This window comes from Syngnathoides biaculeatus, chromosome 12, assembly GCF_019802595.1.
Source record: "Syngnathoides biaculeatus isolate LvHL_M chromosome 12, ASM1980259v1, whole genome shotgun sequence".
Lineage (NCBI taxonomy): Eukaryota > Metazoa > Chordata > Actinopteri > Syngnathiformes > Syngnathidae > Syngnathoides > Syngnathoides biaculeatus.
Genome location: NC_084651.1, coordinates 27,386,457 through 27,411,031, shown reverse-complemented (window position 1 = coordinate 27,411,031; position 24,575 = coordinate 27,386,457). Strand labels below are relative to the sequence as shown.

At 42.8% G+C, this 24,575-nt stretch overlaps 2 protein-coding genes across 35 annotated transcripts in view; one reads left to right on the top strand and one right to left on the bottom strand.

Annotated features, from left to right (window-relative positions):
• si:ch211-250c4.3 (uncharacterized protein LOC100535981 homolog) overlaps positions 1-5,489 on the top strand; it is a 59,279-nt gene extending 53,790 nt beyond the window's left edge. For 3 of the 17 annotated variants that reach the window (XR_009797311.1, XR_009797306.1, XM_061836188.1), the window contains one exon: positions 86-3,735. Coding sequence is in view for 6 of the 17 variants with exons in the window: in XM_061836188.1 (XP_061692172.1) it covers positions 86-150 (65 nt within the window). In the remaining 11 variants the exon portion in view is untranslated. Of the gene's footprint in view, positions 1-85 lie in introns of all 17 variants that reach the window. The other 14 variants (XR_009797312.1, XR_009797307.1, XR_009797304.1 and 11 more) reach the window with 13 other exon arrangements.
• The window catches only part of LOC133509353 (cGMP-dependent protein kinase 2), a 120,943-nt gene that overhangs the window by 10,080 nt on the left and 86,288 nt on the right, over positions 1-24,575 (bottom strand). For 14 of the 18 annotated variants that reach the window (XM_061836175.1, XM_061836176.1, XM_061836174.1 and 11 more), the window contains 4 exons: positions 19,834-19,975; positions 19,587-19,750; positions 10,666-10,788; positions 4,088-4,150 (listed from right to left, as the gene is read on the bottom strand). In XM_061836175.1, coding sequence (XP_061692159.1) covers positions 4,088-4,150; positions 10,666-10,788; positions 19,587-19,750; positions 19,834-19,975 — 492 coding nt within the window. Of the gene's footprint in view, positions 1-4,078; positions 4,151-10,648; positions 10,789-19,586; positions 19,751-19,833; positions 19,976-24,575 lie in introns of those variants that run through there. The other 4 variants (XR_009797300.1, XM_061836173.1, XR_009797301.1 and 1 more) reach the window with 4 other exon arrangements.

Here is a 24,575-nt window from a genome sequence, read left to right as displayed (position 1 = left end):
TTCGCAACTCCTTGTTCCCTCTGTAACTCTTGTTCCTCGTGCTCCTCTGTGTTTCTGACCCACATTATTCCTGCCACGAACCCAGCTGCCTGTTCAGTCCACTGTCTGCCACCTATCCTCGGGCCAACACTTCCAGGACTACCTCCATGACTTTTCATCAATAAACTGTTCATCATATCACATCTGTCTCTGCCTGCTCTTGGATCCAGCTCTTCTCAGTTCATGACAGAATACTTTGGCCATTATGAATTCAGCAACCACAGAGGCAATAATTATCGCACTCACCGCTATCACACTCGATTCCCTTATCAATAAACAAGAGCAGACCTTCCAGGAACTCATGGAATGATTACACTCCCTCAGGCAACAGTTGTCCCTTCTTTCTTCCTATTCGCAAACCGACCCACCTCTGGTATGAACTTTTTCTGAGCCTGTAGCCACCGAGCCACCTCACCTTCTGTACAAAGAATCTCATGTCGCCCTTTCTGAGCCCTACTCCAGGGATTTTGGTTTATGTAGCTAGTATTTGCTAAAATGTTCACTCATATTTGACATCGAAAGATACAGTTATCCCACCGAACGTTCCAAAGTAGCATATGTCACTAATGTTCTCCAGGGCAAAACAGCAAACGGTCCTCTGCATTAGGGCATAGGTCCTCCCCAGTCCTACATTCGTTCAACTCTTTTCTCGCTGAAATCTGCGAGGTGTTTGATCACCCCGTCCAGGGCAAGAAGCAATTTGTTGTTTCCCCTCACTCTCTCAAGGCACTAATACCATTGCATATTACTCTGTCGACTTCTGTATCCCTGCTTTCTTCTTTCCTTTCGTAATCGTCCTTGCTATTCATGTAGATACTAGTGTCTTGCTGAGCCAGGTTCAACAGAATAACAATGCTCTCAACATTTTGGTGTCAACAAAAGAAAAAGTATGCAGGTATTGCGAAGAAAGCCCTGGAGTTTTTTTTTGGTATACCATTTGTTTCAACTTATCTTTGCTAGCAATCTTATTCGAGAATGCTGGACATAAAAACAAAGAAAAGGAACAGACTTTGCTGTGAAAATGACATGAGAGTAGCACTTGCCAATGTGAAGCCATGCATATTTGAAATGGTCTCTCAAACGCAACAGCAGAAGTCACACTGATTTACAGGTATGTAATTTATTGTGAGTTCATGCACTATATTGGTTTTGTTCTGCATGGTTTATTTTGAGCACCAGTAGAAAAACTACATGTCTTGAATTTGGAAAAAAAAAAAAAAAAAAAAAATCACATTTTATGTTACACTAAAGTAGGGTTTGGGGAATCTGCATTTGAAACTGGTGGGGTTCGGTAGCTCCAACAATGTTAAGAACCACTGTATTAGACTATGTGAGAGGGCCCGTGAGCAGGAAGTCCACTTACATAAATGCTCTTACACACTAAGTACTACTTCCTCCATCGTTTCCCACACTTTAGTCACACGCTGCTGCACCTGCCTCCTACGTTGCCCTCCTCCCTTTCGTCACACTCTGTTGCACCTGATGAGCCCATACAAATTAAAAACCACGTTTGGATCCCCATGAGTGTCAGCGTCGTGTCACCCAGTGGCTGTGCATTTATTGTGGTGAACCTGATCATTTTATTTCTTTATGCCCTCTTCGACCAAAAGGCCAGGCTCACCACGTGGTGACCCAAACTTCTGTTCTTTCGAGTTCTCCCTCCTGCATGACCGTTCCTGCTTGCCTTGTAGTTTCCACTCAAATCCACCCCATTACTACCCTCACTGATTGCAGTGCTGATGATAATTTCATTCATGAACAATTACCGTCGTTTTTCATATATAATGCGCTCTGAAGTGTAATACACCCCCAAATGTTGACCTAAAAAAATCTGGAAAAACAATGTACGATGTGCACCACCAATTTGATGCTATCCAAATGCTCAAAATATTAGGAATTAGCTCTATTTCTGTTTTGCTGGGTTTGTACTTTTATTGTTTTTATTGATTTTTCAAAAACTGTCTGTACAACAATCATTAATAATAATCTTTGTGCATGTGCTGATGTAGCGGTAATATATATCTCGGGACGGGCCACAGGACAGGCCTCGCCTGGCAATTGTCAGAACAGAATCCCTCAACCATGTAAAATATATACTCAATGATGGCATAACATTTTATTAATACTGTTGATCACACATATTAGTCTTAAATAATTAAACACTGTTTAACTTAAATTTTGTGGATACACTTTTTTTTTGCATTAAACATCTGCGCATAAAATATTTGTACTTAGTGGAGTTTATCCACTACGTTACACATCCTTTGAAAAGACTTCAAAGGAAGAATCTGACTCATCTTTAATCTGAAAACGATCCATAGTAGCTACCTTTGGTGCGTTTCTGTGGAACTCATCATTGATGACTGGGTCCGGTTCCTGTGCCTCCTGCATTGCATCATGAGCGGTGATCCCATCTTCCTCCCAAAGCATGTCATCCTCTGTGCCATCCATGGCGTTTGTGAGTGACCATTTTTTGAATCCTAAGAGTGTTGGTTTCCTTTATTCCTCACTATTGTCATCGCTTTGAGTCAAAGCTCCACTGTGCTAATAGTGAAGTCTCCTGCCCTCTGTTCGGCTACAATCTGTAGCAGCTCCTTCATGGCGTCAAGTCGCTATCAAAACGAGCATTTTAATTGTGTGTGACCTCGTGCTCTTTTTAATGTGCCCATTATGCTATTTTATACATATTTTGTGCTCCTGTTGTTTTGATAGTGACCTGAGGCCAACCTCCTTCTCTGGGAACTGCGTAACTCTCCCACATCTCAAAACTCTTCCAAACAATTTTTGATGGATTATTTTTTTGTCTTCCTCCTCAAACTTACAATCGATTCAGCTACTTTGAACTGCTGCGCTGCTTTGCAGTCTCCCAATTCTTCGGCAGGAGTGATGACACTTGCGGCTGCATATCGAGACCTTGTAGTTTACTTTTTTAAAACTGATCTTGGTTTAAGTTAAAACAAACTCACAGGCAACCATTTTTGATGTTTGGTGCAGTAGCAACAAATATGCTATTTTAATGATTGCAAAATGGCAAACTCCTGCGAGCAGGTCAGGAATCTCAGGTTGGTGGTGGACATTACCGTAATAAATATAAATGTGTTACATAAGACATCGAATGTCATTTTGAAATGTAAATGTATACCTTTTTTTTTTCCAAACAAACCTGTATATGACAAAACAATGTGATTTTTAACATTTTTTAAATATCTACCTAAATATAATGTGCTAGAGTTTTTGAAAACATTTTTGTAAAGTTTTGCATATCATATATGAGAAATTACGGTCATACACAAACTCCAAATCCAAATTCCCCTCCAACCACTCCCATTAACCGAAAAGTATCACAGAGCTGGATGGCAGAGACATCGATTTGGTACCCCACCTAATGGTAATTATGCTCCTCCTTTCCTACAATCACTGCTAACCCTAAAGGGGATGAATAGAAAATACCCCTCTTGGCCATTTAGAGTACCTCGTGATGCCATTTGGGTTAACCATTGTCCCTGCCATATTTTAAACATTGATTACTGACGTCCTCCAAAACATGCTCAACAGGTTCATGTTTGTATACCTTGATGACGTCCTCATTTTTCCTCGCTCCCCTGAAGGCTCATCCCCTGATCAGCCTGCCTCTTTCCCGAGATGCCCACCAAAGTATTGCAGACTAGGGGTACAGGGGCCCACATACTCTGTAAGTCTTGCAACTCTTCATTCTGTTGGTAACGCTTGTGTCTTCTTGTGTTCCTAGTGCTCCCACGTGTTCCTGACCCACGTCATTCCTGCTACCGAGCCAACAACGTGTTCAGTCCACTGTCTGCTAGCTATCCATGCCAGCACCTGCCAACACATCCAGGACTACCTCCATTACCTTTCATCAATAAACTGTTCATCATATCACACCTGCCTCCGCTTGCTCTTGGGTCTAGCTTCTCTCAGTTCATGACAGGGAATATATTATTCAGGAATCTCACCAGAAAAGTGAAGTAGAAATAAAGAGTTTATGGTAAATCATCACAACTGACAGAAAGAATGTTTTAAGTGGACTTACTTGTGCTTCTTGATGTCGATGATCCCGTTCTTTTTGTTCCCCACCCTCTCCACTGGGTTTTGCCTGTGTAAGAGAGTAAGATGAACATCTTTTATTTTCATGCATATTTACATGAAAATGTGTATTATTTATTAAAAAAAGTAATCACAAGATGTCACCAAAAACTAATACAGGGTTACCTTGCTACTTCACGCTTCACTTTTTGCGGCTTCAGTGCAGTATTTTTTTCACCCCTCACCAAAAAAACCCCCAGCCAGATCACATTATATATTGCAAGAAAACTAATTGATACAAGGTGTGTGATTGATCACCGCCGCGATATAGACCAGTGAGCGCATGTGTGGATTTATCACGCATCATCGAAGCCTCACCCAGCAACTTCCATTCCACCCTTTTCCTTCCTTTCCACCATTTTCAATGCTGTTCACTGTGCAATAACCTCTCGTGTTCCCAATGCTGCTAAAGCGCTGTGCTCAGTTGAAAGCTTCTTCCAAAGCAGCAAAGAGGAAGAGAAAGATGATGATGATCAGTGAAAAAGTAAAACTTTTGGTAATGACCAAAGATGGCAGAAGGTATGCTACTGCGCACCATTAATGAGTCCATGGTGCGCTCCATAAAATCTGTAAAACCGCTTCAATATCTTTTAATAAGGAAACAAAATGTATGGTGACTCTGTGAAATAAGAGGATTATTGGAATGGAAGCTGCGTTAGCTTTGTGGATAGCGGATTGCAGAAAAATAGCCCGGCAACAATGATTAAGAGGCTGAAGAAAGTGCTGACGAAGCCCAAGCTGTAAAGAGGGATTCACCCCCTCGAGGCTGAGGCTTTGCGGCAATCAAAGGTTGATTTGAAAAATTTCAAAAGCATTACGACCTCAGAAGCGTGCCTCTGTATGGTGAGGCTTCCTTTGGCGACAACGATGCTGCTCATCTTTATGTAGATGAAGAATTTGCACATCAAAGACAATATGGTACAAGCTCTCGAGTTTAGCAATTGTGTTGGCGGCGTGTGTCCTTCTACAAGGGAATATTGAAGCTGAAGAAAAAAAAAAAGACACCTTGTTTTCCTCAAAGATAAAAACCATCAGTGCCGCCCCCAGAAAAATCTCAGAGCGAAGAATATTAATTCCGTACTGCAATAAAAAGGTTTCATTGTTATTGTTTAAGTCGACACTTGTACTGTTGTAATTTTTGTCTCAAGTATGCAAAGTATAAATACTGTACTGTACTGTTGACATATTTCAAACATTCTGGTACCCTCTTTATAATTTACATTCTAAATTTATGATACTGTATAGATTATATTTATAAGGTTTTCTAATTAAAGATTTAACTAAATACCTCTATGTCTCAAATATGCAAACTAAAAATACTGTTTACACATTTTAAACGTTCTTGTATCAAAATAAGCATACATCCCCACTACTTCGCATTTTTTCACTTTTCATGAGTGGTCTTGGTCCCAATTAACCACAAAAAATGAGGGATTACTGTAAACACATTATTTTTACAGTACAGTAGGTTTCCTTCTTAGGCTCATGGGGCTCACCAGAGGTGGGCAAGGGTGTGGATATGGAAGCACATGCCAATTTCCCCCACGAAGACGTCATGTCAGTGCTTATTTGTTTTGTTTGGGATTTCAGTGTGTGGATGTGTGTGTGTATGTGTGTGTGTGGGTGTGTGTGAGAGAGAGAGAGAGAAAGAGAGAGAGAGAGAGAGAGTTTACCTTAAAGCCCATCTGTGACCTTTCAACAATAAAATGTATTATAAGTTATAAAATGTAAATGTAAAATTAAACTGGTTAAGGATTTTTGAAATAGGGAGTGTGTGAATGGTGAGAGGAGGGAGCCAAGTTTGCAAGAGGTCTGCCGAACAGAGCCAAGTCCTCACGTTTTCCCAGTCTAGATGAGATGCATGATAATAAAGTAAGATGTTTAAGTTATAGATTGGTAGAATTTATAGTATGTGTAGCGTGCTTACAGCCAGGTTGTGCGATACATTTGGTACAATAAAGCTGGAGGAGTCGCATTTGTAGGCAGTGCATGTTGTATCACATTTCTGGTTACTATCGTTGCTTTCAGTTACTGCCACTGGCTAACCCCATGTTAGCAGGGGTTAAAAAAGCAGCTGAGTGCGTAAGCTTCTTGCTGCTACACAGCCTCTTCACTGCCAATGAAGGCAATCTGGTGTGTGGAAATGTCATGGAGGACATCAAATCATGTCCCATTGGTCTCTGTATCAGTTGCTAAGCTCTTGGACAGAGGTAGAATGAGGTTTTCAGAAGCTTCACCCATGTCTGAGCAGTCCTACAGTGAATAAACTAAGTATTTGAACACCCTGCTATATTGCAAGTTCTCCCACTTTGAACTCATGGAGGGGTCTGAATTTTTCATCATAGGTGCATGTCCACTGTGAGAGAGGTAATTTAAAAAGAAAAATCCAGAAATCACAATGTATGATGTTTTAACGATTTATATGTGTGATACAGCTGCAAATAAGTATTTGAACACCTGAGAAAACCAACGTTAGTATTTGGTACAGTAGTCTTTGTTTGCGATTACAGAGGTCAAATGTTTCCTGTAGTTGTTCATCAGGTTTGCACACACTGCAGGAGGGATTTTGCCCCACTCCTCCACACAGATCTTCTCTAGATCAGACAGGTTTCTGGGCTGTCGCTGAGAAACACGAAGTTTCATCTCCCTCCAAAGATTTTCCTTTGGATTTAGGTCTGGAGACTGGCTAGCCCATGCCAGCACGTTGATATGCTTCTTATGGAGCCACACCTTGATTTTCCTGACTGTTTGCTCCGGGTCATTGTCATGTTGAAAGACCCAGCCACAACCCATCCTCAATGCTCTGACTGAAGGAAAGAGGTTGTTCCCCAAAATCTGTCAAAGTCCTGTCCCATGTGCAGAAAAACACCCTCAAAGCATGATGCTACTACTCCCATGCTTCACAGTAGGGATGGTGTTATTGGAATGGAACTCATCATTCGTCTTCGTCCAAACACAGTTAGTGGAATTATTACCAAAAGTTCCATTTTGGTCTCATCTGACCACAAAAAATTCTCCCATGACTCCTCTGTATCATCCAAATAGTCATTGGCAAACTTAACACGGGCCTTCACATGTGCTAGTTTAAGCAGGGGAACCTTTCGTGCCATACATGATTTCAAACCATCACAACTTAGTGTATTACCAAAAGTCACCTTGGAAACGGTGGTCCCAGCTCTTTTCAGGTCATTGACTGAGTTCTGTCGTGTAGTCCTGGGCTGATTCCTCACCTTTTTAAGGATCATTGAGACCCTACGAGGTGATATCTTGCATTGAGCTCCACTCCGATTGAGATTGACAGTCATGTTTAGCTTCCTCTATTTTCTAATGATTGCTCCAACAGTGGACATTTTTTCACCAAACTGCTTGGTAATTTCTCTGTAGCTCTTTCCAGATGTGTGGATTTGAACAATTTTGTCACTGGTGTCTTTGGACAGCTCTTTGGTCTTGGCCATGTTATAAGTTTGAGTCTTACTGATTGTATGGTGTGGACAGGTGTCTTTATGCAGCTAATGACCTTACACAGGTGCATCTGATTCAGGATAATACATGGAGTTGAGGTTGACTTTTAAAGGCTGACTAACAGGTCTTTGAGGGCCAGAATTCTCGCTGATGGACAGGTGTTCAAATATATAAATATATATATATATATAAAATATAAATATCATATCCAGCTGTATCACACAAATAAATAGTTAAAAAATCATACATTGGGATTTCTGGATTTTTCTTTTTAGAATATCTCTCTCACAGTGGACATGCACCTACGATGAAAATTTCACACCCCTCCATAAGTGAGACAACTTGGAATATAGCTGGGTGTTCAAATACTTATTTTCTTCACTGTACCTGGGATACACACTGCTCAACCCAGTAAGGGAGGGGGCAAGAAAAGGTGCCCCAAACACTGTGTACCTCAAATAGCTGTATGGGATGCAGCACCAAATTGGACTATTGTCGTCAGAAACAGAAACATTTTTGGAACCTGAAATAGTGCACCTTCACGGACAGCCAACTACCCGAAAGATGAACATGAACAACCTAATTTGCCTAACCTAACCCTATGTCATGATAGGGTTGGACATGCTTCGACAAGCTCAGGTGGCCCCAGAAAGTACCAAAACTGCGAAGAGCTTTTGTTTAAAGTTGCGGGGTATGTATTTTTTTCCTGAAAAGTTTTAACACTGTTTACACGGTTGAATTATATAAGCACATGCGTTCTTCGCGAAAAATATTTTATTACCGTAAATCATTTGACCATTCTCAACTAGAAAAAGAAGATAATAACGTGTACAAATGGCAAGACGGTGTCGCAGCTGGAAAGCGTTGGCCTCACAGCGATGAGGACCTGTGTTCAATCCCAGCCCTCCCTGTGTGGAGTTAACATGTTCTCTCCCTGCCTGCGTGTTTTTTTCTCTGGGCACTCAGGTTTCCTCTCATATCCCAAAAACATGCAACATTAATTGGACACTCTAAATTGCCCCTTGGTGTGATTGTGAGTGCGGGTGTTTGTCTCGATGTCTCCTGTGATTAGCTGGCAACCAGTACAGGGTATACCCTGCCTCTTCCCCATTGACAGCTGGGATTGGCTCTAGCACTCCCATGACCCTTGTGAGGATAAGCGGCTAAGAAAATTGAATAATAATAATAATAAGGACCCGGGTTCAATCCCAGCCCTTCCTGTGTGGGGTTTGCATGTTCTCCCTGTGGCTGTGTGGGTTTTCTCTGGGCACTCCGGTTTCCCCCCACATCCCAAAAACATGCAACATTAACCCAAGAGAACCCATGGGGTTGCATATGACCCAGTGCAATTAAGGGCCCCACTGTATAAAAACAACGCACCACCGTTACACTTAGCCTTCAAAGGCCACTGTCATTAAATGCATGATGATTAGTATGGTATTAATGAAAATACGGCAGCCGGTATGGACTCATGCCTTTTTTCACCACAAAACATGATTTTGACTTATATGGCTTTTTGTCATTCCCGCCATGAAAATCCTCTCGAGGGATTTGTTTTCGACAAGAAGCAGGAGTGCCATCTCGCGGTGGCGTTTGTTTCTATTTCTATTCTGCGGGAAGGGAGCTCACTGTTCCTTCGTGTTAGCTAAAATGTTGGATTGTTGCATTGCTGGATATTGCTCGAAAACTTGGGAGGATGGATTTTTCCTTCATAAGTTTCCAAGAGAACCGGTTCATAGTGAAAAATTGATTACACAGGTGCAAGGGATGAGAGCTTTGTGGGGTCCAAATGACACATAGGTGTGTATATAACTACTAAAAAAAAAAAAAAACAATAGTTGGGGGGGGCGTAATCCTTAAATCAGGGGTGCTAAATGTGTCGATGTGCGCATCGGAAAGCTTCCGTGCAGCAGCGGCTGAAGGACGGCCTTCGCAGGCCTTGTCGACAAGGCCGGCGGCCGGCTCATCGCCGCAGTGGCTCATCTCCGCCATTGAAGTGGGCGTTTGTCACTGCCGCGCGGAGGTGGATCAGGCAGGGAAGTGGTTTGGCCGTGATGCGCGCGTCATCTAAATATGGCTCGAAACAAAAATTTAATATTGCCCCGGACACTTCACTTGATTGTGAGATGTTTTCTTTGAAAAGACCTTCCGTGTCTGAAGGGGCGTGTCCCACAGTCGGGGCCACAGCGTGTTTTCAATGGCGAATGTCTGGGGTGGCATCACGGACAGTAAATGCAGCCAATATGCCGATCACTTGGATGTCGAATGAGACTTCCGCAACTTTGCGCATGGATGACGCGCTCTCCGCTCACATTTATTTTTTTCGTGTGGACATTGAAGTGAATAATGTCATATGTATTTTTCATTTCAATATGTATTTTAGAATGTTCATAGGGATGACACTTGACCTTTAAGGACATATGAGTAGCTCGCAAACCTGTTCTAAAACAGCTCATCAATGATGGTAAATTGTGACTTCCTCAGACTGTTGTAGAAATAATCTTCGAAAAGGTTGAATAATTATATTTATCTGTTTTCTGTCTTGTTAATCCATCCATCCATCCATTTTCTGAGCCGCTTATGTTCACAAGGATCACGGAAGTGCTGGCGCCTATCCCAGCTATCATTGGGCATGAGCTGGGATACACCCTGAATCAGTTGCTAGCCAATCGCAGGGCACAGAGAGACAGACAACAGTTGCACACACAATCAAATCCAAAGGGCAATTTAGAGTCTCCAATTAATGCAAGTTTTTTTGGGTGATGTGCGAGGAAACTGCAGTGCCCAGAGAAAACCCACGCAGGCAGGGTCATGATTTGAACACCGGTCATCCTAACTGTGGGTCCAACGGTCTAGCCAATTGCATCACGTGCTGTCCTGTCATTAATTTATTAATAATTAGTTGATTAACTATTAATAAAAAGCTAAGTGTATCAAGATGGTAGCCTTCACATTAATTAAGACTCAAGAAGTAGCTCCCAGTTTCAAAACGGCCGACCCCTACTATACAGTTATTCACTGTGATAATGCCGTTGAGTATTATTACCCTATCCGGGTCCATACTTGCAGAGTCTCCTGATGAGGTCATCTGGACGCCTGCCTATTCTCTTTGGGAAGTCCACCTTCTCAATGCCATAAAGGACCATTGTGTAGATCTTTATTGGGTCTGATCCACCAAATGGGGGACTGGAAAGAAAATACATTTTTAATTTTATTATTATTATTTATATAGTGAAAAAAGGTCCAATTCTATTTGGCAATTGATGTTCAAAACCTTGTCCATGTATGCCTTTAATAATTCATCAACACATTGTAGCCTGAGAGACTATCATCTTTTAATGTTCAAGCAATAGAACTGCACACAAACTAATACAGACAAAGCCATCACGACGAGAGGGAACAAGATGGATTTGTTGAGATGATGTACAATCCTGGACATATCAAATGAAGAAATTTTGGTAATTTTTCCTTTGCACTTCTTCTTTAGGTGTTTATGTCGAGCAAGAGCCAATAACACAGTAATATGCAAACTAAGTCACATTTCTGTTACCAGCCTACAGTATTATCACACTCTTGCTATTGTGGTCATTACCATTACCCTCTCAAATATAAACAGAACAAAATGGGGGAAAAATATTTGACCTTTATTGTGCAAATGCAGGGTCAGTGTTATGACCCATCTTGCAGTTCTAACTACTGGAGGTTGGGTAGGGATTTGCTCGCCCCACCTCTCTCTTCCCAGCACCTTCCTCTGCTGCGCACCTGTCACCTGCACCTGTCATCAATCAGCCCTCTTACCAATGATTTATTCGTGTGCTACAGCTGCAAATAAGTATTTGAATGCATGAGAAAACCAATGTTAATTTTTGGTCCAGTAGTTTTGGTTTGCAAATACAGAGGTCAAACGTTTCCTGTAGTTGTTCACCAGATTTCTACATGCTCCAGGAGGGATTTTGGCCCACTCCTCCACACAGATCTTCTCTAGATCAGACAGGTTTCTGGGCTGTCGCTGAGAAACACGGAGTTTCATCTCCCTCCAAAGATTTTCCTTTGGATTTAGATCTGGAGACTGGCTAAGGCATGCCACAACCTTGATATGCTTCCTACGGAGCCTCTCCTTGGTTTTCCTGGTTGTGTGCTTCGGCTCATCGTCATATTGAAAGACCCAGCCACGACCCATTTTCAATGCTCTGACTGAAGGAACGAGGTTGTTCCCCAAATCTCACAATACATGGCCGGGGTCAACCTCTCCTTAATACAGTGCAGTCGTCCTGTCTCATGTGCCGAAAAACACACTACCACCCCCATGCTTCACATTAGGGATAGTGTTCTTGGATTGGAACTCATCATTCGTGACGTTTTAAGCAGGGGAACCTTCCTTGTCATGCATAATTTCAAACCATCACAACTTAGTGTATTACCAAAAGTCACCTTGGAAACGGTGGTCCCAGCTCTTTTCAGGTCATTGACCAAGTCCTGTCATGTAGTCCTGGGCTGATTCCTCACCCTTCTAAGGTCTTTGAGGGTCAGAATTCAAGCTGATAGACATGTGTTCAAATACTTATTTGCAGCTGCGTAAGACAAATAAATCGTTAAAAAAATCATACATAGTGATTTCTGGATTTTTCTTTTTAGATTATCTCTCACAAAGTGGACATGCACCTATGATGAAAATTTCAGACCCCTCCAAGATTTCTAAGGGGAGAACTTGCAATATAGCACGGTGTTCAAATACTTCTTTTCTTCACTGTAAATGAATTCAAAGGAGGACCGTCGTGGTGTCTTCGATTTATGAAGCGAAAAGGTTTGTCCATCAGGACATGGACAACTCTGTGTCAACAACTCCCATCCAACTACGAGGAACAAGTTGCAATTTTTCAACAATTCATTCAAGTTAAGATAACAGAGAATTCTATCGGACCAGACGACATCGTAAATATGGATGAGATACTGCTGTCGTTTGACCTGCCCCTCACCAGGACTGTCAACAAGAAAGGTCACACTGAAAACAACCAGCCATGAGAGGATGCATTTCACCTGTTTTTGAGCTGCACTGCTTCTGGAGTGAAGCTTCCACCAATGGTAATTTTTAAGCGGATTACTGTGCCAAAAGAAAACTTCTCGAAAGACATTGTCATGAAAGTTAACACGAAAGGGTGGATAGTAGAGAGGCTAATGATAGAATGGTTGACCGACGGTTATGGCAAGCAAACGGGAGGATTTTTTCGTAACAATAAAGCATTGCTCGTTTTGGACAGCATCAGGAACCATATAACGGATTCTGTGAAAGCAACCACCAAGATGACGAACTCAATTCCAGCTGTGATTCCTGGGGGCACAACAAAGTATTTGCAGCCACTTGAAATCAGTGTGAATCGTGCATTAAAAGTGGCCCTTCAAGTTGAATGGGACGCTTGGATGACCAGCAGCGAGAAATCATTTTCCAAAACTGGCCGCATGCAAAGAGCAACTTTACACAAGTCTGCCAGTGAATCCTGACAGCGTGGAGCAGTGTGAAAAAATCCACCATCACCAATGAGTTTTAAAAAAGTCGGTCTGTTGCATGAAGGTGGGGACAGCAAAAGCTCAAGAGTGAATTTGCCTCGGGATGAGATTGACACTGACAGCGACAATGAAAGAGAGAGTGAGACAGTGTGTGGTGAAGAATATATAACGCTATTCCAATCAGACACTGAGGATGGAGACTTCCAGGGTTTCAGTGCACAGGAGGAAGATGAAGACAGCTCTCAGGGACTTTTAACTGTATGTTTTTTTTTTTTTAAAGAAGCCTGTTTGTGCTGTGCTACCGTGTTGCTCTGTTACATTGTTGCTGGTGAGTCTCATACCTTAGCTATGTTAAGCTAAGGTATTAAAACTTTGAAAACTCTGTGTACCGTCTTTCTTTGAAAATATCTCGTTTCAATGTTGGCACTGGCGGCTGTTACACAGGTGCGGCTTATGTATGTACCAAATGGTATTTCCTTTACAAATGTATTGGGTGACTCTTATAACCAGGTGTGCTCTGTAGGCCGGGAACTATGGTACATTGATATGTGATGTAGGGCAAAGGTAGAGGTGGCCAAGACTAAACAAGAGGCATATGATGATATGCACACCATGTTGGACATGAAAGAAGGACAAAAGGATCTCTAAAGGTTGGCCAGACAGAGGGATGGAGATGGGAAGGATGTGCAGCAGGTAAGGGTGATTAAGGATAGAGATGGAAATGTGTTGACTGGTGCCAGTAGTGTGCTCAATAGATGGAAAGAATACTTTGAGAAGTTAATGAATGAAGAAAATGAGAGAGAAGGAAGCGTAGAAGAGGCAACTATGATGGACCAGGAAGTGGCAAATATTAGTAAGGGGGAAGTCAGAAAGACACTGAACAGAATGAAAAATGGAAGACAGTTGGTCCTGATGACATACCAAAGGAGGCATGGAAGCAATTTGGAGAGGTGGCTGTGGAATTTCTGATGAACCTATTCAACAGAATACGAGCGGGCAATAAAACAGAGGACAAGTGTGGTAGTTCCTTTTTTAAGAACAAAAGCGATGTGCAGAGCTGTCGGAACAGATCACAGATGCATTACTTGTCTTAATAATGCTAGTGGAAAAATACAGAGAACGTCAGAAGGAGCTACATTGTGTCTTTGTGGAACTAGAGAAAGCTTGTGACAGAGTACCAAGCGAGGAACTGTGGTACTGCTTGCGTAAGTCTGGTGTGGCGGAGAAATATATTTAGAATAGTGCAGGACATTGTCACGTCCCATCGGATCGGGAGTAGGACCCAAATGCAGGACTCGGACGATGCAAGGTAGTTCAGGGAGAAACGTTTATTATTCCGAGGTCAGGGATCGGGCAGGCAGTCAGGTGCAGCAGCGGTAGTTGGGACGTCGGGCGAAGAGAGCAGGTGAGTGGGCAGGCAGGAGTCGGTCCACGGGAGAACGATCAAAGCAGACAGAAGTATCAAAGGAGTCAGGCTTACGGGGTTGGTCGGAGAACAGGCGAAGGTCGGTACACACGGGTTGTCGATCTGGGATACGGGAGTACTCTAACGGGACATGAAGCTCAACGAACTGGTGCCGGCCAGTCGTCATTGGGGTCATATAAATACACAGCATAATCAGGCTGCATGAGGCGCAGGTGTGCACCTCCCAATCAGCGCAACCGCGTGGACACCCGCACAGCCCGGGCTGGAGCGGCAGGATCATGACAGACATGTATGATGGCAGCAGAACAATGGTGAGCTGTGCCATAGGTGTGACAGAAGAATTTAAGATGGAGTAGGGACTGCATCAGGGTTCAGCTCTTAGCCCCTGACTGTTTGCTGTGGTAATGGATAGGCTGACGGATAAGGTTAGACTGGAATCCCCTTGGACTATGATGTTCACAGATGATATCGTGATAGCAGGGAACATGTGGAGGAACAATTCGAAAGATGGAGACATGCACTGGAAAGGAGAGGAATGAAGAATAGGTGAAGTAGAACAGAATATATGTGCGTGAATGAGAGGAGTGGAGGGAGAAGAATGAGGCTCAGGGAGAAGAGATAGTGAGGGTAGACGATTTCGAATACTTAGGGTCAACAATCCAGAGCAATGGTGAGTGTGGTAAGGAAGTGAACAAATGGGTCCAGGCAGGTTGGAACAGCTGGTGGAAGGTGTCTTTGTGTTATGTGACAGAAGAGTCTCTGCTCGGAAGAAAGGCAAAGTTTATAAAACAGTGGTAAGGCCGGCCATGATGTACAGATTAGAGACGGTGGCACTGAAGAGACAATAGGAAGCAGAGCTGGAGGTGGCAGAAATGAAGATGTTGAGGTTCTCTCTAGGAGTGAGCAGGTTGGATAGGATTAGAAATGAGCTCATTAGCGGGAAAGCCAAAGTTGGATGTTTTGGAGACAAGGGTCAAGAGAGCAGACTTCAAAGGTTTCGACATGTCCAGACGCGAGAGTGACTATATTGGTAGAAGGGTGCTGATGATGGAGCTGCCAGCCAAAAGATCGAGAGGAAGACCAAAGAGACGGTTGATGGATGTTTTGAGGGAGGACATGAGGGCTCTTGGTGTTAGAGAGGAGGATGCAGGAGATAGGCTTAGATGGCAAAATGTGGCACACTGTGGCGAACCCTAATGGGACAAGCCGAAAGGAAAAGAAGAAGCAGTGGTCCAAAGTGTTATTTTCCTTCGACGGAGATTTTACAAGCTGCTTGTATTTGGGAAAGTTTAAAATGTCCTAGGATAATGAGGGTCTGGATGTTTATTCCCCATCTTGTTTACTTGTTCAGCAAGTGTTAGCAGTGCTGCATTCATGCTATCTTGAGACAGAATGTAGACCCTGACAAGGATGAAAGAAGCGATCTCACGTGGTGAGTGAAATGGCTTAGAGTTCAAGAACAGCAACTCTCGTGTGTGCTAAGTTGCTTGACGTCCATGCTCCATTTCTCATTAATATAGAAGTATATCCCACTGACTTTTGTTTTCCCTGCTCGCTCTGTGATATGAACTGGTCGGTGAATATTGAATCTGGGTACTGGAATAGCTCCATCAGGGATGCGTTCGCAAAGCCAGGTCTCTGTGAAGCACAGGGTGGCAGAACATCCAAAGTTAAGTCCTTGTCAGGAGATAAAGCTCGTCTATTTTGTTGGTTGGTTTTGTTGTACATCCGTGAGGTGAATTGATGAGAGTGCCAATCTATGTCCTTTCCTGCGGGTTCTCACTTGGATTTTACTTGGACAGGATGACATGACAAAACGGTCCCATAAATGATGCAATCCATAAACTCCCTCATATGGATCTCCTTCCTGGCTTTAAAAGCCCCACTGACATTCCTATATACATAAAATACATATTAGATTATTAACTTCAATGTCTATACAAAAAAAAAAATATGAGCGGAGAGCATGTCATCTATGCGCAAAGTTGTAGAAGTCTCATTCGACATCCAAGTGGTAGCCATATTGCCTGCAATGTCATCAACAGATGTTACACAGGGACATTCTCCATTGAAAACACGTAGTGGCAAAGCTCTTTTAAAAGAATCTCACAACCGAGTGAAGTGACCGGGGCAATATTACCCTACCGTTTCGAGCCATATTTAGATAATAACCCTAAACCCTAACCCCAAACCATCACTTCTAACTAACAACAGACTCCCCGACAGTATGTATTAGCCAACCAGGCAGCACTGCAATGAGCCACCCGGGCTGAAGCCATGCTCGGCGGACGCGGCGCAGACCGGTACATCGACACATTTAGCACCCCTGACTTACATACGCAGAACTTTTTCTTAATGGTCTTACGGAGAAGCTCAAACATGAGCTAACTGCCTGGGGCGAGCCCTCCTCTCTTGAGTATCTCATCACAATATGAGGATCTCATCCAAGCATGTGAGATCATTCCCACTATGAGCATCTCATCCGCCTTCTGCATTTTTGAGTGCCCCTTCGCCACACCCCACTGCACCTGATGCACCCATCCACACTGGTAACATCCATAGAGTTCCCCAGGAATGTAAGCATCGTATCATCCAGTGGCTGTGCAGTTATTGCTGTCAATCAGGACATTTCATTGCAACTTGTCCCCTGCGACCCAAATGACCAGATATGTCATGTCCTGACAGCACAGCGCTGAACCAAACAATCAATTCCTCTCGCTTTCCTTCCTGTATGACTCTTCCTGCTTGCATTCTAGATTATGCTAACAACAGATCCATAATGGGCATTTTTGATTCGGTGCAGATAAAAACGTTATTCATGAAGGATTAGCACACCAGCTCCAGCTTCCTCTCCAACCACTCACATCTCCAAAGAAAGTCACAGCCTTTAATGGCCGAGTCTTTTCCTCTGTCACCCACCAAACAGTGCCATTCACTGTGCTGATTTCTGGAACTCACCATGAGAACATCTCTCCATTTGTGATCGCTTCCCCTGAGACCTCATTTGTCCAAAGTATTACCTGGCTCATACAACATAACCGCACCATAGACTGGATGTTCTTACCAATAACTGGATGGAGCCCACACTGTAACTCACACCTCCTGCTCCCTGCTATACCGCCCTCTGAAAACCCACCACCACCAGAAAGACCTCTCCTGAGTCCACAAAGACTATCTTGATCACTTGCCGGTATCCAATAAAGACCTGCCCATTTCGCGACCCACAAATGTTGATATGACTGCAATTAATTTGCTGCCGGGGGCCCTTCTTCCCTACAGGTGCCTTTTCAACCTTTTCCACCCTGAGAAACAAGGCAATGGAGGACTATATCTGTGACTCTGGCTTCTGTACTCTTTTGACATTCCTCATCGCCAGAAAAGAGATACTATTCTCAGCCCCTGCTTTTTTTTAATTTTTTACTATGGACTAAATGATATCACCTTTCTGTAACACTCAGATGTTCACGAAATTGGACCCATGAAATGCCTAAAATCTCATCCATATCTGAGAGGGTGATGAATGAAAAACTGCTTTCAATACCCCTCTCGGACACTTTGAATACTTGGCCATGCCATTCATGTATCGTATAGATAAAGAAAGATTTATCGAATAAATAATAAAGAGGATAGACAGCATGTAAAAACATCTCTGGAAAACCAAATTTAAATGGTTATGCAACAGTGCACATTGTAGACATTTCACAATAATTCTTTACATGTGTAACAAAATTTAACTTATTATCTCTGGTTAGTATAGAGTTGTTTCTCCTCAAAGAACTTTAAGATGTGTTGGTAATTGATAGATAAGACTAATAATGCCACCACATTGTAAAAGTCGTAAGTCATTCACACACTCAAAGCAACAACAAGGATATTTTGACAGGGCTGTGGGGGAGTCCGGGATCAAACACACAGTACACAAAGGATTAAAGACACGAATATGGAATTGTGGGAATGTGACATCAAGGTAGAATGATCTGGAGAAGGACCAGATCACACACGTGGCAATCTACATCGACAGTAATTAGCGTGAACAAGAAGCAGGTGGGCGGGTCTGCTCAATGGAGCAGCTGTGAACTGAGTCGAGGAAGGACACGCCCATGACAGATCGTGAGTGGTCATATACAGTATTTAAGTAGGTTTGTTTTGTTAAAATTGATAGCTGTAATATTTTTTTTTTTGCAGAAGGAAGCCCAATTAGCCATATAAGTTAAATGCGTGCAGATTCATTTCTGTCCAATACATGGACATAGTTGGGTCATTGTTGTATTGATTGGATTGCTTATGACTCTAATACCGTTTAAAAATTTTAGGAAATGTGACACAAGCATATTTTTTTAAGTTAAAGGAAATTTGTACATGCTGTGGTATTTTGTGATGATGAACATGGCTGGCTAGCAGGTTTGCACCATTTTAATCATTAACTGAGTATTAAAATACAATTTTTCAAAGCACAAAGCACAAAATAATTTTGAGGTGCTGTTGTGTCAATGTGAGTATGCAACTTTAGATGATAGTAATACAAGGTATACTGTAGTACCAACTTGAACAAAACGGTATTTGGAAACTCAAATAAGAATACGTTTTTATTTATTATTTTTGTTCCTGAAAAGTTGTCATTTTGAAGGTGCGAGGCTTTTGTCTGACAGCGATGATGTACAACATAATATATGAGGAAGTACTACCACTTAATAGTATACTGTAGTACATTCCTTTGAGCACACCGATAATGAGGTGAAATGGTCTCCAGTTCTGTCGATTACATTACACCAAGACATGGTGGCGTACCCAATTGAGCAATGTAAAAGGAGTGTTACCTGGTCAATTGGTTATTCAATGATCACTCCAAAACGTAATGATGTGATTGAAAATTACTTGCAGTTTCATATTCTTGAACCAAAATGCAGTATAGAAGGAAAATGCTTTAGCGCCATCTGGACACTACAAGTCCTTTCAGGTTGGGAGACAACCACCCTACGACCTGAGCCACTCCACCGATTATATACGAATACATTGTGCAAAAGGCATCTTACTAGATCATCGACTGGCTTACTTGCCCGTTAGAAGTTCAAATATGAGGATTCCTAAAGACCAGCAGTCAGCCCCAAAGTCATGGCCTTTGTTCATAATGACCTCTGGAGCCACATACTCCGGGGTCCCACAGAATGTCCAGGTCTTCTTACCAAGACCAATCTTTTTTGCAAACCCAAAGTCAGCCTGTGAATACAGAAAACAGAAAATGCGTCAATACTGAAAAAAATACAATATCATTTACATTATATTTCAAACTAATAACTTACCATTTTAACATAACCTTTTGCATCAAGGAGAAGGTTTTCTGGTTTGAGGTCTCTATAAATGATACCCATCTTGTGAAGGTAATCAAAAGCCTCTAAGACACAACCTATGCAAAATCTGGCAGTCGGTTCATCAAAATAATTCCTATGAGGAAAAAAAACATCAGAGGAATTAAATATTTGTAAATACAAACCGTTTTTCACTTGGTTCTTAATCTCTGCTACTTGGGTCTTTGGGTTCAGTATGGCACTACAGTCTGGACCTGTATATTTGCCTTGCTGTTTCTAGTCTTCTTCTTTGTTTTCTTTCGGCTTGTCCCGTGAGGGGTCGCCATAGTGTGTCATCTTTTTCCATTGAAGCTTATCTCGTGCATCTTCCTCTCTAACACCCACTGTCCTCATCCTTTCCCTCACAACATCCATCAACCTTTTGTTTGGTTTTCCTCTCACTCTTTTGTCTGGCAGCTCCATCCTCAGCACCCTTCTACCAATATACTCACTCTTTCGCCTCTGAACATGTCCAAACCATGGAAGTCTACTCTCTCTAACCTTGTCTCCAAAACATCCAACTTTGGCTGTCCCTCTAATGAGCTCATTTCTAATCCTATTCAGCCTGTTCACACCAAGCGAGAACCTCAGCATCTTCATTTCTACGACCTCCAGTTCCGCTTCCTGTTGTTTCTTCAGAGCCAGCGTCTCTAATCCGTACATCATGGCCGGACTCAAAACTGTTCTATAAACTTTGCCCTACATCCTCGCGGATATTCTTCTGTCACATAGAACACCAGACACCTTCCACCAACTGTTCCATCCCGCTTGGACCCGTTTCTTCACTTCCTTACCACACTCAGCATTGCTTTGTATTGTTGACACCAAGTATTTGAAGTCGTCCACCCTCGCTATCTTTTCTCCCTGGAGCTTCACTCTTCTCCCTCCACCCCTCATTCATGCACATATATTCTGTTTTACTTCTGCTAATCTTCATTCCTCTCCTTTCCAGTGCGTACCTCCATCTTTGTAATTGTTCCTCCGCCTGCTCCCTGCTTTCACTGCAGATCACAATATCATCTGCGAACATCCTTGTCCAAGGGGATTCCAGTCTAACTTCGTCTGTCAGCCCATCCATCACTACTGGAAACAGGAAGGGGCTCAGCGCGGAACCCTGATGCAGTCCCACCTCCACTTTAAATTCTTCTGACTCACCTACGGCACATCTCACCGCTGTTCCGCTGCCCTCATGTCCTGTACATTCTCACTCCGCCACATCAGACTTGCGCATGCAGTCCCACAGTTCCTGTCTTGGTACTTTGTCATAGGCTTTGTCTAGGTCTACAAAGATACAATGGAGCTCTGTCTGACCTTCGCTGCACTTTTCCACAAGCATCTTCAAGGCAAATAATGCATCTGTGGTACTCTTTCTAGGCATGAAACTATACTGTTGCTTGCAGATACTTACTTCTTTTCTTTTCATTCTACTACTCTTTCCAATAACTTCACTGTGTGGCTCATCAACTTTATTCCCCTATAGTTGCCAGAGCACTCCAAGTCCCCTTTGTTCTTAAAAATGGGAACCAGCACACTCTTCGTCTATTCTTAAGCCATCTTTTCACCTGCTAGTATTCTGTTGAATAAGTTAGTCAAAAACTCCACAGCTACCTCTCCAAAATTGCTTCCATACCGCCACCGGTATGTCATCAGGACCAACTGCCTTTCCATTTTTCATCCTTTGTCGTGCCTTTCGAACTTCCCCCTTGCTAACCATTGCCACTTCCTGGTCCATCACATTTGCCTCTTCTACTCTTCATTCTCCCTCATTTTCTTCATTCATTAACTTGTCAAAGTGCTCTTTCCATCTACTAAGCACACTACTTGCACTAGTCAACATATTTCCATCGCTATCCTTAATCACCCTAACCTGCTGCACATCATTCCCATCGCTATCCCTTTGTCTGGCCAACCTGTAGAGATCCTTTTGTCTTTCTTTCTTATCCAGCCTGGAATACAAGTCATCATATGCCTTGTTTGTTCTTTAGCCTTGGGCACCTCTACCTTTGCCCAACGTATTCCTTACGCCTCTTCTCAGTCCTCTCAGTCTCCCACTTCTTCTTCGCTAATCTCTTTCCTTGTATTTCCTGTATTTTGGGGTTCCACCCCAAGTTTCCTCCTCCCCTTTCCCAACAGAAGACACCCCAAGTACTCTCCTGCCTGCCTCTCTGAATACCTTGGCAGTAGTATTCCAGTCTTCTAGGAGCTCTTCCTGACCATCTAGAGCCTGTCTCACCTCTTTTCGAAAGGCCACACAACATTCTTCCTTTCTCAACTTCCACCACCTGATTGTCTGCTCTACCTTTGTCTTCTTAATCTTCCTACCCGCTACCAGTCATCTGACAAACCACCATCTGATGCTGTTGAGCTACACTCTCCCCAGTTCTCTATGTCTCACTTCTTCTTTGCTAATCTCTTAACTTGTATGACTTTCTGTATTTTGGGGTTACACCACCAAGTCTCCTTCTCCCCTTTCCTACCAGAAGACACACCAAGTACTCTCCTGCCTGTCTCTCTGATCACCTTGGCTGTAGTAGTCCAGTCTTGTGGGAGCTCCTCCTGTCCATCGAGAGCCTGTCACCTCATTCCGAAAGGCTGCACAACATTCTTCTTTTTCTCAACTTCCAGCACATGCTTCTCTACTCTACCTTTGTCTTCTTAATCTTCCTACCCACCTCCAGAGTCATTCTACACACCGCCACCCGATGCTGTCGAGCTACAATATCCCCTAACACTACCTGACAATCATCAACCTCCTTCAGATTACAATGTCTGCACAAAATATAATCCACCTGCGTGCTTCTACCTCTGCTCTTGTAGGTCACTCTATGTTCCTGTCTTTTCTGAAAATAAGTGTTCACCACTGCCAAGTCCATCATTTTTGCGAAGTCCACCATCATCTGCCCCTCAAAGTTCCTTTGCTGAATGTCGTACTTACCCATCACTATTTTATCGCCCTTGTTTCCTTCACCAACATGTCCATCGAAATCTGCACCAATCATAACTCTCTCTCTGTCTGGGATGCTCAGGACTACTTCGTCTAGTTCCTTCCATAATTTCTCTTTCAACTGGTGGTCACACCCTACCTGTGGGGCATAGCCGCTAACCACATTCTACATAACACCGTCGATTTCAAGTTTCATCATCATCACTCGATCTGATACTCCTTTCACCTCCAAGACATTCTTAGCCAGCTCTTCCTATAAAATAACCCCTACTCCATTTCTCTTCCCATCTACTTCATGATAAAATAATTTGAACCCTGCACATAGACTTCTAGCCTTACTCCCTTTCTACTTGCTCTCTTGGATGCACAATATATCAACCTTTCTCCTAATCATCATGTCAACTTACTCCTGAGCTTTTCCTGTCATCGTCCCAACATTCAAAGTCCCTACACATAGCTGTATGGTCTGTGGATTTCTCTTCTTCTTCTGCCGACTAAGACGCCTTTTGTCTTCAACCTGCATTATCTGGATTTCTCCCTCCGCCTTGCAGATTAACATTTCTGTGGGCGGGCATAGGAAGCCCAGGGCACGACCTAACCTTATGGACTTCGTATGATGAACGCTCATATATCTTTGGCACAGTTTTACGCCTGATGCCCTTCATGACGCAACACTCTGCATTGCTATTTCTAGTACCACGGTTTATGACCAACGTGATCAAAACAAGTTTTTCTTGTCAACAAGAGTAACGGATTGCAATTATAGATTCTATTTTCCTTAAAAGTTCTGTGCAGAAAGAAAAAAACAAGACAAAATAAACAAGACCAGTCTTGCTGATGATGACAAGGACTGTTTCAACCCTTATGTAATAAAACATATATAACAGCTTCCTGTACATTCTCACTCCGCCACATCAGACTTGCGCATTCTTCAACTTTTTTGACACCTTTCCCAGCCATAAAATAGTCCGATAATCAGTCTTATTAACCACCAACTTTTCTTGTTTCACAAATGTGGGTCACCAGCTCAAACTGCTCAACCTCTTCGATCCAATTATGCAGACAAAACTTTATTTTTTTAAACTCCTTTTGTCATCCACAAGAACAATGTTTTTGATGGTAGACAATGGACTGTTTAAATGTGAATTGCTCAGAAGTTATCGATCAACATCCACACTGCACCTCTTCTGATTGCTTAGTAGCTGCTGTGAATAGGAGGCCGGCTTGCTAGAACGCGCCTTTATGTGCGTTCGCTCAACGTATTGGCCATGCATAAATCAAGCGACGAGGTGGATTATAGTCTCACGTCTTTTTTTTTGGGCACGCTGTCACACGATCAATCAAAACTGCCTCACGATGGATGCATTGAGCACCCCTGGTGTAACTGAATTTCCTTTGACATGGCTCATTATGTTGATGACTTTCGACGTAAATGCGCTCGCAGTAGGTGAAGCAGCTCGGAACATGTGCTTTTGGCATCACTTCTGAACATGCTCTGTACGGTTATCTTGCATTTCCTGTTTCCGGGTGAATACTGATTGTTTAGGATAAGGCTTGTTTTTTTTTTTACCAACCTTTATGAAATAAACACGTAAATTAGAAAATTATAAGACTAAACATAATAAGTGACGTCTTTCAATATGTATTTTTTTTCTGCTCGTAACAAATTTTACGCGCGTAATCTTTCGTGCTCAACCGTGCAGAATTGCGAGTGTGATGGCGTGCGGGCATGATCGCGCCCGTCAAACGTGAG